The sequence below is a fragment of the Elephantulus edwardii genome, unplaced genomic scaffold (genome assembly GCF_000299155.1).
Source record: "Elephantulus edwardii isolate Elephantulus edwardi_28Jun2011 unplaced genomic scaffold, EleEdw1.0 scaffold00053, whole genome shotgun sequence".
In the NCBI taxonomy this organism is placed as follows: Eukaryota; Metazoa; Chordata; class Mammalia; order Macroscelidea; family Macroscelididae; genus Elephantulus; species Elephantulus edwardii.
In genome coordinates, this window is record NW_006399803.1 from 7473703 (window position 1) to 7488800 (window position 15098).

The following is a 15098-nucleotide window of genomic DNA, read 5'->3' on the forward strand; positions in this document are numbered from 1 at the left end:
CTGACATACTTTGGACATGTTCCCAGGAGGGACGGGTCCTTGGAGAGGGACATCATGCTTGGGAGGGTGGAGGGACAACGCAGGAGGGGAAGACCCTCTTATGAGATGGATTGATTCGGTGACTGGGGTAATCGGAATGGGTGTGTCAGAGGCAGTGCGGTTGGCACAGGACAGAGCAGGGTTTAGGGCTGTTGTGCATAGGGTTGCTATGAGTCGCAAGCGACTCGACGGCACATAACAACAACAACAACATTGAGTTTAGGAAAGAAAAGAAAAAAAAGAAAGAAAATTTGTAACATAAACCCAACTGAAAACCAAATCTATTTTCATTGAGTCAAATCTGACTCAAAGTGACCCCATAAGGCAGACTGGAACTGTCCCGTGAGGTTTCCAAGGCTCTAATGTTGATGAAAGCGGATTACTGTGAAGCCAAAAGTGAGTTCTGAGCACCAACCTTTTGACTAGCAGCTGAACACTTAACCTCTACACCACAACTTCATGAATGGTGTCCTCCTGCTTAATCTTCATCAACTTTTTCACGTTTTCAGGCATGACTCACAAAGTAATAATCCAAATGCTACAAAATGTTTCTGAACATATAAGCAATTACCAGTGTTTTTTTTAATATTAAAATGCCTTATGAAACTTACAGCAGTTCACTGTACAGAGTAAATGTTGTCAGTCTCTGTCTTTAAAAGCTTTCAGCAACAAGTCTGCGGCTAGTCCTGGAGGCAAGGCCCCGCTGAGAACTCTTCTTTCCAGAAGCGGGATCTGTTCCCTCACCGTGGGGTGGGTCCTGAAGTGCTCTAGCACGCTCTCTTGGATGAGGTTCCACATCCAAACTTTCTGCTGCTTCTGTCGTTTGGCAGTCAGCTCCCCACTGGCAAGCATGAGGTTCTGGAATTCTTTCATCTTATCCCACATCTCAGAGATCCCCTCTCCACTTCTGGAAGAAATACGAATTACCTATTGAAAGGGAAAGAACCGGAACCCCTTTTACATAAAATGAGAGAATGCATTTATTATGAGGAGTGCTGACATTTTGCTTATCAATTTCTATAGTCTTTAGAAATTGTCAAGTGACAAAAGGGAGACATAACTGTAGAAAATGAAATATATTGATATACACACTGAGAAAACTGTCCTAATTACTAGGTACATAGAAAATATAAGACACTGATTCCGGTTTCAACTTGTAGCCTCAATACTTATTTTCAATTTGGATTATACATATGGCCTTTAACGAGGAACTGTAATTTTTTTGAAAGTCAGAAATGTGAAAAGGACAATGACAGGTAAGTCTCCTTAAGTCTTGAATGCCAAAAAATAGAGGTGAGCTGAGAGATTAGCCTTGCCTCAAAGGATGAAATCCAGATGGTCAACAGACTCATGAATAAATGCTCAAAAGCACTGGTAATCAGAGAGATGCAAATAAAAACAATAATAAGATATCATCTTACCCCAATACCAATAGCAAAGTTTAACAGAACAGAAAGCAAAAAATGTTGGAGATGATGTGGAGAGATTGGAACTCTCATATTGGTGGGACTATAAAATGGTACAAGCACTCTGAAAGACAGTTTGGTGTTTCCTTAAAAAGCTTAACACAGAAATTCCATATGACTCAGCTATTCCACTGCTCAGAATATACCCCAAGCAAAATAGAATTGAGATACAAATGGAAATTTGCACACTGATATTCATAGCAGAGTTATTCACAATAGAAAGAAAATAGATAGTCTCAATGTCCATCAACAAACAAATGGATTGAGAAATTGTGGTACATTCACATGATGGAATACTATGCAACATTTAGGAGCAATGATTTTATAAAACAGTATATAAAATGGGAGAGGCTAGAGAGTAGTATGCTGAGTGAACTAACTCGGTCTCATAAGGACAAATACTGTATAAGACTATTATTGTAAAAATGGTACAATCACTATGGAAGGCAGCATGGTGCTTTTTCAAAAAGTTAAAAATAAAAATACCAGGGGAGCTCTGGTGGTCTAGTGGCAAGAAGCTGCACTGCAATCCCAAAGGCATGCAGTTAGAATCCACGGAGGGGAGCAATCTCCTCCTTTACCAATTGGATCCAATTTGATGGTGTACACACACACACATAATAAAATTTATTTAAAAAGATACCATTTGACCCAGCAATCCCACTAGTGGGAACATACCTTAAAAAAATCAGAGGTGCCACCCACACACACATATGCTCACCTACGTTTAGTGCTGTTTTGGTCACAATAGTAAAGATATGGAAGCGACCCAAAGGCTTATCAACAAATGAATAGCTAGAGAAGCGGTGATATATTCACACACTGAAATACTACACAGCACTGAAAAACAAGGAACTCATAAAATATTAAACAAGATGGGTGACCATGGAGGACATTGTGCTGAGTGAAATATCTCCATCACAAATGGACAAACACTGCATAATGCTACTTTATAAAAGAAGACTGGCATGGGGGTTGGGGAGAAACTAATAGAAGAGGGGATAAATAATGAACGTTGCTGTGGAACAGATATGGGAAAGAACTGTTTAAAAGGAATATATGATTAGGTATTATTTTCATGACAACAGTTCAGAATAAGAGATACATAGCAAAGTGGACTGGGCTGCGGTAGGGAGGAAACTGCAACAATGAAAGAATTTTTTTTTAAGAGAAAAGCAAACTGAGGGGAGTGGTAGCAGGTAAAATGTACAACAATAAATGAATGGAAATCCAAGTTTTCCATAAACTTTTGTTAAAATCACAATAAAAAATTTAAAAAATAATAGAAGGATAACTAGTAAGATGTGGATAATAGTCCAAAAGGAGAAGAGGAAGGGACAGGCTGGTTGACAGTGGGGTTGGGGGAGAGGGGCACAGGGTCGGCTGAGGGTGTGGCAGGGGGTGTCATAGGGTTTATTAGGTGGAGGGAAGGTTAAAGAATTAGGAAAGATCCAGAGAGCTTGAAAAGATGGGAAGAAAGCGGGCATAGATCAATGGTGATTCATTTTATAAAACACAGTGTATAGAAATGATCTTATGAAACAATGTGAATGAAGGAATGTGTGAAATACAATTTACATGAACAAAACAGGACACATATGAATTTTGTATGCAAACCAATACAATTTTTTAATATAAAATTTTTTTTAAATTAAAAATCAACCAAATCTCCTGATTCACCAAATGGTAAGAATTATGAATTTGACATTTGCATATATAAGATAGCTTCAAATTCCACAAAGGCAATGTGATTGGGGAAACTGGAAGCTGAAGGTAAGCTATGCCACTGGTGCTCTCATGATAACAATCACACCTTATTCTTTACTAAAGGCACTCTGGTAGTACAATGTATTATGTGTTGCCCTACGAACAGAAAGATTAGCTGTTTGAATCTATCAGCTTCTCTGAGGGAGAAAGGTGGGTACCCTCCTTCTGCAAAGATTTACAGTCTCAGGAACCCAGGGAAGGGTTGCCTCAAGTATCTAGTAGATGGTAATGGGTTATTCTTTAATAGCACAGTATGCAGATAAAGCTGTTCATAATAATATTATAGCATCACTTGTTATAGGATCTTGCAGGGTTTTTTTTTCTTCTTCTTTTTCCTCTCTCACTCAAACTCTAGCATAGCTTTGCTCCATAATCATATTGCTCTATAATCTTAAAAATGGTTACTATACTGTAAAACAGGACTGAAATCAGTGTTTGGGGGAGACATCTTTCTAGATGGGATAAATTATGTACACTGCATCGAAACAGAAGAGGGAGAGAACTGTTTAAAAGGGATATATGATTAGTATTATTGTCATGACAGCAGTCCAGAACGAAGGCTGCACAGTGGAATGAACTTGGGGGAAGCGATTGTATAACAACAAAAGAATTTTTCTCTTACTTTTCAAAGAGAAGAGCAAACTGGGTGGGGGGGTGGTTGGGCAGGGAGAAAAGTGCAACAGTGAATGAATGGAAATCCAAAGTCTCTATAAACTTTGATCAAAATTAATTTTTAAAAAAGGAAGAACAAAGAAAACAAACAAAAAAACACAATCTAACAGCTGCAACTGTGTTATTATTTAAGGAGGACTAAGGAGAGATGCCAGCTAATCATTTTTTTAATATCAAATTAGCAAATGTGAACGTGCAAATGAGGGAAGGAGACTGAGATCCATGGAATGGTATATGTTGAATTTTAGGATAACCTAACATGACTGGAGAATAAAAAAAAAATCCAATAAAGAGCTTTACGTTTTAAAAAAATAAAGATGGTTCCTTTCACAATATATATTTTTTAAATCACTTTCAGCAGGTTCAAATCAAGAACAAAGCACTCAAATCTATAATTTTACATCTAGTTTTGAATTTAGTGGCTGATGGATTATTAAATTTAAAATTGTAAGTACACATTCTTGACTTTGTTATAATTTTTAAACTTGTGATCTTCACGTACAAGCAAAGACTGAGTCTACATTAGGATATTCATCCCCTATCAGAATGTACATAGTTCACTTGCTGACGAATTATAGAATGGAACAAAAGCTAACCTTTGGTCTCCAGACTTCTGAACGTTTGCGGAGTAACTTCAGGGCACTCACATACTCAGCTTGTATCCTTCGAGCTGGTACAATCAAGTCTCCATCAGATTTGGTGACAGCAACCAGATCTGCCATCTCAATGATACCCCTTTTGATACCCTAGAGAGAAAAAAAGGAAAAAGTAGAGCTATCAGAAAGATGTAATCATAATCAGTGTAAGAACTGGACAACCAGTGAACAATAAGATTTTGAAAGCTATTAACTTCATTAATTTTTTATCTGTATCTTTTTATGCCCTGGGTGTGAGGGACATAAATGACTCAGAAACACTGGATTATGGGATTATGAAAATCAACTGTAATACGTCTACCAAGTTTAGAGATTAGCATGTTGAAACAGATTCAGAAGTAGAATAAATATATCATCATGATACAACAGCACTGAGCTGCAGAAGACTGTTTACCCTGTCTCCTAATGGATCTGCTTTTCATGATGTAACACTGTAGGATGTGAAACCATCCATCAGTTAGGTACTTAAAAAGAAAACATATCACTAAAATCTACATTTTCAGGAAAAATATATCTTTGACATTTTCCTTCTCTGTACACAATATTTTGTTTTCAAATTCTTAACTGAAGAAATCTTACGACTAAAAAGTCCCAGTTTATTTCAATTTTGTTGTTATGTGCCATTGAGTCACCTGCGACTCACAGTGACCTTATGAACAATAGTCCTTAACCCTGTCCTACCCTAAGTCAATCCTACTGTCTTCAATACACCTGTCTCCATTACCATAGTCACCATGTCAATCCATTTCATCCAGGTTCTTCTTCTCCTGTGCCAACCTTCTACTCTTCCAAGGAGGATATCCTTCCCCAAGGACTGGTTCCTTCTGGCAACATGCCCAAAGTCTGTGAGACAGAGCTTCAAAATCCTTGCTTCTAAGAAACAACCTGGGTTCACCCTTTCCAGGACAAACCTGTTTATTCTCTTGTTCAATATTCTCCTCCAGCACCACAACTCAAAGTCATCAATTCTTCTTTTATCATACTTAGTCATTGTCCAGCTCACTGATGTACAGAAACTGACTGCAAAGACCATGGCCTAGATCAGGCACATCCTGGTTTCCAGACTGACATCGCTGCCCTTCAGCACTGTGGCAAGGTCCCTGACAGCAGATTTTCCCCAATGCAATTTGTCTTTTGGTTTCCTGGTTGCTAGTACCAAGAGCACTGATTGTGGAGTCAAACAAACTGAAGCTGTTAATAATCTTAATCTCTTCTCTCTCTTCCCTCATCATTTGCAAATGAAGCAACTGAAAATACCACAGCTTGGGTCAGGTATACATTAGTTCTCAAAGTGATATCTTATTCTTCAGCACTTTAAAGAAGTCTGTGGTGGCAGATTTGCCCAACACAGTATGTTGTTTGATTTCTTGACTGCTGCTTCCACTGAGTGTTGACTGTGGAGCCAAGTAAAGTGAAATTCTTATCTTCAGTCATTTTCCCATTTATCATGACGTTGTGGATTGGTCCAACTGTGAGGATTTCTTCTGAGGTGCAACCTATATTGAAAGCTATAGTTTTGATCTTTATCAATAAGTGTTCTTTGCTTTGCTGTTAGCAAGCAAGCACAATACTACAGATAAAAACACTATATGATGTTTAAAAAATACTAGAGACAAAAGGTTTAAATCCAAATGCTATGTTTAAATACAAATGATATATTCTGGTGGCCTAGCGGTAAGGTGTTGTGCTGGCAACCCAAAGGTAGGTAGTTCGAATCCACTAGCTTCTCTGTGGGAGAAAACAGTCAATATCCTCCAGTGCAATTAACTGCCTCTTAAATCTTGCTGGAGGGTCGGCTGCGGGTTGATTCTGACTTGATAGTACACAACAACAGCGATATATCTTATTTGGGAGATATAGATTTCCCCCAAGACTGAATATTCTTTTTTAATTCTTTTAAAGTATAACTTTCAATAATTACATTTTAATTATTTTTTTTTAAATTTTATTATTTTTGTGTGAGTGTACCGTCAGATCAGATCTGACTAGTACAGGAGGAGATTGTCCCTCCTTCCCCGGCAGAGCATCTGGTGGATTTGAACCATGCACTTCTGGGATTGTAGTTGCAGCTCCTTGCCACTAGGCCATCAGAGCTCCCCTAATAATTACATTTTAAAGTTAATGCTTCCACATCACGGAGTTTTTGTGTATTACTATTTTAAACCTTGCTACCTTCAAGTTGAAAGTGACTCATAGCTGACCCTGCAGCTGGTTTTCTGAGACTGTAAATTCCACAGGAGTAGGGCACCAATCTTTCTCCCACAGAGCAACTGGTAACTTTGAAAAAGCAAAGAGGCTCAGCCTTTGGGTTTGCAGTGCAACTCCCTGTGGACTAGACTACCAGAGCTCCAATTACTATTTTGGAATCATAAAAATGAAGAGATTCTAGTAAAAAAAAAAATCTAATTTATAATAGATAAAACATGATAGTCATATTCCAGTTAAAAGCAAAGTAACAGGTTATGAGAATCACTTCACTCAGGTATACTTTGTATGGACTCTCCCCAGGTAGTGCAAACAGTTAAGGCATCTGTCTGATAACCAAAAGGTTGACGATTTGAGTTCATCCCGAGGCAGCTTGGAAGAAAGGTCTAGTCATCTACTTCCGAAAAATTATAGTCACTGAAAATGCTATGAAACAAAGTTTTTTACTCTGACATCCATGAGATAGGCACGAGCCAGAATTTACATGACAGCAGCTACAAACACCCATTCAACAGCAAGCCACTTTCTTTTGCTTCTATCTATCCAGGTATTCCATTCATTCTCATGTTACAGATGGAAAAACCAAAAAGCTCTATGATTTGCTCAAGTTCGGTCACACATTGTAATACTAATACAATACATATGTAAAATACACAAATGCTACCTTTGACTCAGATATTTTTACCAGTGATGTTTCTTACTTCATACTTCCATTAACTTGGTTTACAAAACTGCAGCCCTGGAAACTGTTACTTTCAGAGGTATATATTCTGTATTTTGGGAAAATAATAGCAGAAAATAATTACCTGCAATTCATCTCCTCCTGCTGGTGGCAGCAGTAAAACAAACATGTCAACCATGTCAGCAACGGCAAACTCCGACTGACCCACACCTGAAATTTTAAATCATAATCATACACTAAAATACAGTTATTTGACTTTCTCAACTGCATCAGCCATCACTTGGATTTCACTTGACCCACTTACACCCACAGTCACACAACCGGGAACATACCACCTCTGAAAAAGTTGAAAAATGCCTCCATCTGCCTGCTACGCTTCCTACCTCTCTCCTCCTCCTTTTCTCTATGAGATCTACCCTCTGACCAGATGGAGAACTGAAGAAGTGCCCTTTCCCCTTCATTCTTACAGCATCTTCCTGGTTTTCATCAGCGAACACCCTGAACACTGGGATACTAATCTTAGATAATTTCTGTCAAACTTTACACTTTTGTGCTTCTCATCCTTCTAGCACTCCTGCACATCCTCAAGCATTAAGTCAGTCAACCATATGCTGCCTTCTCTGAAAGCATGCTGGAGGCACTGCGCAGTCAAGTGAAAGCATTCAACCGTGGTGCCACTACAGAGCCATGGCCTCCGACATCTCCGGTGCCTCCCTCATTGCCTGGGAGAGGTGAGCCTTCAAGGCTTCAATCAGTTTCCTTTCCCCACAGTGGCTATTACAGAATTCACTCCTATAATCTTCCCACTTGATGACAGGGCATCTACTTCACAGAAGAAAGGTACGAACTTCCTTAGCTTCTCTCTCTCCTTCTTTGCGGATAAAATGAATGCAAACTCATCCCTCTGCCTCCTTTCCAGCCTTCCTGTAAGAAGTTCCCAAAGATCAGCCTCTTCTTCTTTTCTACTTCTTTTGGGCCCTGACTCTTCTTTATCTATAATACTACTTTTGCCTCAGTACATTGCATAAATTTTGCTCAGGTCTTTTTTCCTATTCATTTTAACATCCAAAAAGATGAAAGGAAGTAAAAAGACTTACAACCTCCTCTGTTATTGTTGGATGGTGTTGAGTTGATTCGTAACAACCCTAAGTACAATGAACAACCATTCCCGGGCCTTTGTAATCCTCACAACTTTTGCTTGTTTGAGCCCATTTTTGCATACATTGTCAAACTACATCATTGAAGGTGTTCCTCTTTTTTGCTTACTCTGCAACAAGCATGATGTCCTCCTCTATCCTCCTATTTCTCATTTCCCCATATAGTCAAAATTTTGGAGAAAAGTAATTTATACTCATTGTCTCCACTTCCTCACTTCACATTAATCCTCACTTACTTAAATCTGGCTTCCATATCCACTGCTCCATGCAACTAATTACACAACAAATTCTCTACTTCTTGGTTTGATCGAGACGTCTTTCTAGCTGCTCATTCTACCCTATCTTCTTATTCCAATGTTATAGCTGTTGTTATGTACCATCCAGTTGGAATCAGTTCATAGCTGGCCTTCTGGCCTGTTTTCGGAGACAAAAAATTGCTTGGGAAAAGAATGCCCGTATTTCTCCTGCAGAACAGATAATGGATTCCTCAGAGTTCCAATCCAGCTGGGAGGCAATCCTCTTATTCCTACCTCTGCTTCCTGCCTTCCCATTCCTCCTTCCTGCCTTCCCCTTCCTCTACCTGGGACATGGGTGGGACAACAAGGCCTTTACTTATTTTTTTTTTTAACCAAGGGCAATGTTGAGGATAGAACCAAAGGTTAAGGATGAAGGAAAAAGAGAGATAGTAGAAGCATGAGATTACTGAGGATCTTGTAGAACAACCACACCTACTCTAGACTTCCTACTTCCTGGCTTCTTTCATTTAGGAGTCTGGGGGCCTCAGGTTTATTATTCAAAATGTCTTTCCTAGCCAATCATTAACGGTTTCATTTGCGTGGAAGTATTTACTATAATCAGGAGAGAGGATGAGGATGGGATACAAGCCCCACTGTACTTGGCTTATAAATAAGCTCATGGCACCTTGGTACTAGCTCTTTCTTTGGGATGCTCACTCCCTGGGACATAGCATCTGGCAGCGCCACAACTGACTAGTCTATAGGATTCTGGCCTATTCCTCACTAGATTCTGCAAAACCAGCCTGCATACCTACAGTCACACGAGTCATTCCCCTGATTGGTCCAAGTGAGGGGAGACCTTCCAGCAAACCACCAAACCCAAGGGACACAGAAGAGCTCGGGAACTGAACAATGGAGGAGCTGATGATGTAAAAAATCACAGACTTACACAGCAGGTCAAGCATTTGGGACAATGTTGACTCAACACTCCTTATAACTGGTCTACTACTAATATTAGCAGAACAAGTTATAAAAATAAGGGGGAGATAAGCTTCTTTCTTGTTGAATTACTGCAGCTTTAAGTGTATGTGACCAACAGCCAAGTTCAACTCCCAGGTACACCTGAATTTTAGGACACTCTTTTCTCTTAATTCTTCTACTCAGACAGCTCTTTCCTCATCCATTTTTAAATCCAAGGATTAGATTCCAACATTGGTTTTCTTCTGGTTTTGCTACATGTTTCTTCCTGTTGATCTCACCAAATTAATAGCTTGAACTGTGAAGCTACAAATTACACCAATAACTGTTAAATCTGTATTCCTCACTCAGTCCTCTCTATACAGAGCCCCTTGGACTTTTAACACATACCTCAAATTAAATATGTTCACTGTTGAACTCATTTTTTTCTCCTCTCCAGATCAGCTCTTTCCCCCTAGAATTCTGTTATTCTTAATAGCTTTTTCTTTTCCCCTCCAAGCATTGATAAATTTTTTTTCCAACTCATCTGATCTTCTCTATGGCGACAGACACTACTTGGGCCCATCGTCTCTTTCTGAGATGGGTTCAAGTCTCCTAACTACTTGCCTGGCTCTACTTGAGCTCCTCTATTCACCTTATATGGTGGTTTAGACACATTCCTGCTTCTTTTACTGTAGTGGCTTTCCACGACTCCACAGTGAAGTCTAAACTCCGCGGTCTGGCCTGTGAGGACCTGGCCTTCTGCTGCAGCCCTGTTTCTCTTCACTCTCTGTCTTCACCTTCCATGTTCTAACTATTCCGAGCAAACCAGTGTTCACGGAATGAGCCATATTTTCTCACTCCTCTGCATCTCTGCAGTGCCCTCTGCCCTATACTTTTCTTCAGTCCACCTTTTTTCTTATAAAATGACCTCAGTTGTCACCTCCTCCAGAAATTCTTCCTTGGTACCCAAATCTACATTAGGCTCTGGCATTAATAGTTCACAAAATAACACTACTTTTCCTTTCCACAAGAATATGACTTCTGGGGAGTTTTTATTTTAGTATGCTCACTGCATATGCTGAGACCACACACCTGAAATCAAACATGACCCTGTCTTTAAGAGGCCCCCAAATATAGGAAATAATTTCCTTAGTAAATATTACAGGTACATGTGAAATGTGCTTACACAAAATAGGTGTTGTATTAAAGCACTGTTTGCATAGGTTATCCCAAAGTTTACAGCCTGTTACTTACAACACATTACTTTGCATAACAGTTACTCAGATACATGGCTTACTTTCACCCTTTAAATGGCAAACTCTTTGAGGGTTGAGATTAGAAATCATATATCTCCTACTGAGTTTGGGATAATGGCTTGAATTTCATTATATCTTTAATAAACATGAGCTAGATGAACAAAAATGAAATCGTTACAATTTAATACACATTGTAGTAGTATTTTATTTTTATGAAATAGAAAAACCACACTCACCTACAGTTTCAATAAGAATGATATTATATCCCCCTCCTTCACACAAAAGAATAGCTTCATTTGTAGTCCGGGTCACACCTCCTAAAGTTCCTCTGGTAGGGGAAGGCCTGATGTATGCATTCATATCTCTTGATAACTCAGTCATTCGAGTTTTATCACCTAAGAGTGATCCTAAAACACATATTATTTTATAATCATGAAAAAGTTATAAAGGCTGTTTATCACACAGTTCTTCGAAAAAAATGTTTTATGACATTTCTCCCAAAGTCTCAAATTTAGTATTTGATATCAAATATTTAACACTAAATTTTCTCTCCATCTCACAATGTACAATGAGATGGCTCAAACTCACAGACACAACTTATCCCTGCTTGATCCTGCCCCATGCTCACAATGATGATTTCACAGTGTGATTAAGGCCACTGTTGCAGTCACATTGTGCTAATCAAGCTTGTCGAGGCTCTTCTTTTTCACTCACTCTCCACCATTTTTTCATGCATGAAGTTCTTATCCAGGTACAAGCCCCTTCTGATGTTGTTAGGAGTCATAAAATATGACCCATAGTGACCCTATGAAAAACAGATCTGAACCCTGTTCTATCCTGTTCCATCTTCACACCTGACACACTAGGAACCCACTGCAGCAGTCACCATGTCAATCTACCTGGTTGAGGGTCTTCCTCTCCTTCACCGACTCTCTGCCTTTCTGAGCATCATATGAATATTCCCTCCTACCAACATGTCCGAAGTATGTGAGGTGAAGCTTTATCATCTTTGCCTCCAAAAAAGCACTCTGGTTACACCCTCTCCAAGACATATCTGCTTGTTCTTTGGGGCGTCCATGGGATCCTCAGCACTCTTCTCCAATAGGACAGCTCAAAGGCATCAATTCTTCTTCTATCACCCTTACTCATTGTCCAGCTTTCAGATGCATAGAAGTTATCAGAAAGACCATGGCCTGAATCACATCTGACAGCATACGCAAAATATATGAAACGTAGTCTCATTATCATCTTCATCTTTAAGGCAAATTCTGGCTGCACTCCTTACAAGACAGATTTGTCTTCAAAAGGTCATTGTCTTGGAAGCAACATTAATTAGTCTCTCTCAGACTGAACAAGTAAATCCAGTCTTTTTAATCAGCTTTCTTCCACAGTTTCCTCCCACTCTATCCAGAGTCTCCTAATGTGACCCTTTCCAGAGTGTTTGGCAGTGGTAGGTAGCAAGGCACCATCTAGCTCTTCTGGTCTCACCGTTGTGGAGGGTGAAGTTCACATGGGGCTCCATTTCAGTAGAACTGCGTTCCACAACGGCTCTGACCTTTTAGAAGCAGGCTGCCAGTCCTTTCTTCTGCAGCACTTCTGGAAGGGTTTAAGCCACCAACCTTTCAGTTGAGTGCATAATCATTTCTATTGCCCAGGGATTCCATTTCTAACCATCTACAGGCTCTGGAATATAATTACATCATCCTCTTTACTCGTAAGTACTAAATCCACAGCATGCAACCCAAGCACTTTTACAAAGTACCTTGTACCTGTCAAAGGCCAAGATGGTACGAAGTACCTTCCTTGTAAAATGACTTGCACAGTTATTGTTGTTAAGTGCTACTGAGCCACAGATGACTCATAGTGACCCTATAAACAAAAGACCTGAACACTTGTATAATTTTCATCGTTTCTCCATGTTCATAGTTTCCGGAGTTAAGCTATTTCAGAAGTGGATGCCACTCCTGTCTCCAAGCTTGTAGGTGACTTACAGCGACCCTATGAAGGAAAGTTCTTGGCACCTGTATGCGTGACTTTCATCCTCTCTCCAGGTTCATAGGGTTTCTGGAAGCAAGCTGTTTACAGAAGTAGATTCCATTCCTGCTTCCAATCTTGTTGCAACCAGAGAGCGCCACCAAGCACTGTCCACCATGGGTGACCATTATTGCATTTGACACATCAGTGTCACAGTGTTCAGCTTCACAGTGACCACAAGTTACTATACAGCAAGTGGACACGCCAGGGCTACACTATCTAGAAGACTGTTTGAATAAAAGTAATGAAAAACAGGCCTTAGTACCGCGGATTAGAGTCACCCACCTTTGGCTTGGTAGCATCGCTTTCGGTCCACTAGGCCAACTGATCTCTCTCTGTGTGGTTAAGTGCTGCTGAGTTGTAGGCGACTCATAGTGACCCTATGAACGAAAGTTCTCAACACTTGCGTGACTTTCATCCTTTCTCCAGGTTCATAGGGTTTCCAGAGGCAAGCTATTTATGGAAGCAGATGCCATTCCTGCTTCCAAGCTCATTTTAACTGGGCATATAGTAGGCACTCAAACAATTGTTAACAGAACAATTGGAACATGAGAAGCTGAAATCGTCAAGAAGGAGTAAGGGAAGACAAACATTTACTGGGTATTTATACGGCATGCTTTATGTTTCCTTTTAAGGGGCTTTCATGGATGAAGATGGAAAGCTATACTAAGTTCATATCCACTTTCTATTTGATATGTTACAAATTAAACTTTGAGTCATTGTATGACTTCCAATCGGTACGTTAATTGCTAAACACGATATGCAATAAATATTTTACTCTAAGAGCTGTAGGGGAAATACAAGTATACCACATGGTCCTTTGAAGAGCTTTCTGTTTAATTGAACATTTAATATGAGCAAGCTACATTATAACCTACAAAGAGCGGTCAGGTTTTTTGTTTGTTTTGGCTTTGTTTTAAGTTTAATAAAAGAGAGATTACAACAATATGAGCAGAATAAAATATTAATAAAAGCTCATTTTCTGAGCTGAGTAGCTGCTGTAGCTACCAGGAAAAAAAAAAAATAACAAGAGCAAAGAGAGGTCTGGCCTGAACACAGCAGAAGAGCTGAGGTTTCCATTATTGTCCACTTCACCACCTGCTCTCCCAGTTCTCTGTGTCCTTTCCATGTTGCCATTTAAAAAGAATCAGCAACACTCACCACCACTAGTACAAGAAGAAGGGTCCACAGCCAGCACAGATACTTTGTGCCCTCTCTCTGTAAGCATTTTTCCGAAATATTCTATAAATGTTGATTTTCCAGCACCAGGGGGCCCAGATAATCCTAAAATGGAAAAAAAGACCCCTCATTTATTGAAGTAAATCAGATTAGCACTATGGTGAGTGACTATCTTCTGTATTTCCTCCATCAATGACTTGAAATCATGAGTGTATTTTAATGCCTCTCAAAGCAGTACACAAAAACTAGTACCTTCCATTAATTTCTAAGTAATATAGAAAGGAAACAATTATGAGTTCTATATGTTCACAAAATTTATTTTTAATAAAGGTATTTTACTTTTTTTTAACAGTAAACCTATCTGGCTGGCTTCACTGCTTAAGGAAGCTCTGGTGGGGTAGTTCATAGGGAATTATGTTGCTACCACAAAAGTAAGACCTCTTGGGAGGTTCGAATCTACCAGTTGCTTCATAGGAGAAAGATAGGCAATTTTCTATATGATTGACAGCCTTAGAAAGCCCACTGGAAAGTCAGCCATGAGTTAGTTCCAAAAGAAATTAGTTCATTGCTCATGCTATTAATACACTTAACAATCTAGCCCCCAGTAATTATTCCACCTATCTCAGCCCTGAATGTTTTTCTTTCCATTAGAAGACTACTCTAGAACTACTATAAAACTACTCTAGAAATTGACAGTGTTTAAGAAAATAATTTTATATTTATGATGGATAATTTTTCCCTCATCCTACTTATAACCCAATAAGTACTATATAAATGAAATCTCCCCCT

At 39.3% G+C, this 15098-nt stretch overlaps 1 protein-coding gene across 1 annotated transcript in view; it reads right to left on the minus strand.

Moving 5' to 3' along the window:
* Positions 1-543: 543 nt before the first annotated feature.
* MMAA (methylmalonic aciduria (cobalamin deficiency) cblA type) overlaps positions 544-15098 on the minus strand; it is a 16995-nt gene continuing 2440 nt past the window's right edge. The window contains exons 2-6 of the mRNA XM_006887005.1: positions 14292-14414; positions 11333-11503; positions 7612-7697; positions 4541-4690; positions 544-966 (exon numbers count right to left, since the gene is read on the minus strand). Coding sequence (XP_006887067.1) covers positions 679-966; positions 4541-4690; positions 7612-7697; positions 11333-11503; positions 14292-14414 — 818 coding nt within the window. The 3' untranslated portion in view covers positions 544-678. The remainder of the gene's footprint in view (positions 967-4540; positions 4691-7611; positions 7698-11332; positions 11504-14291; positions 14415-15098) is intronic.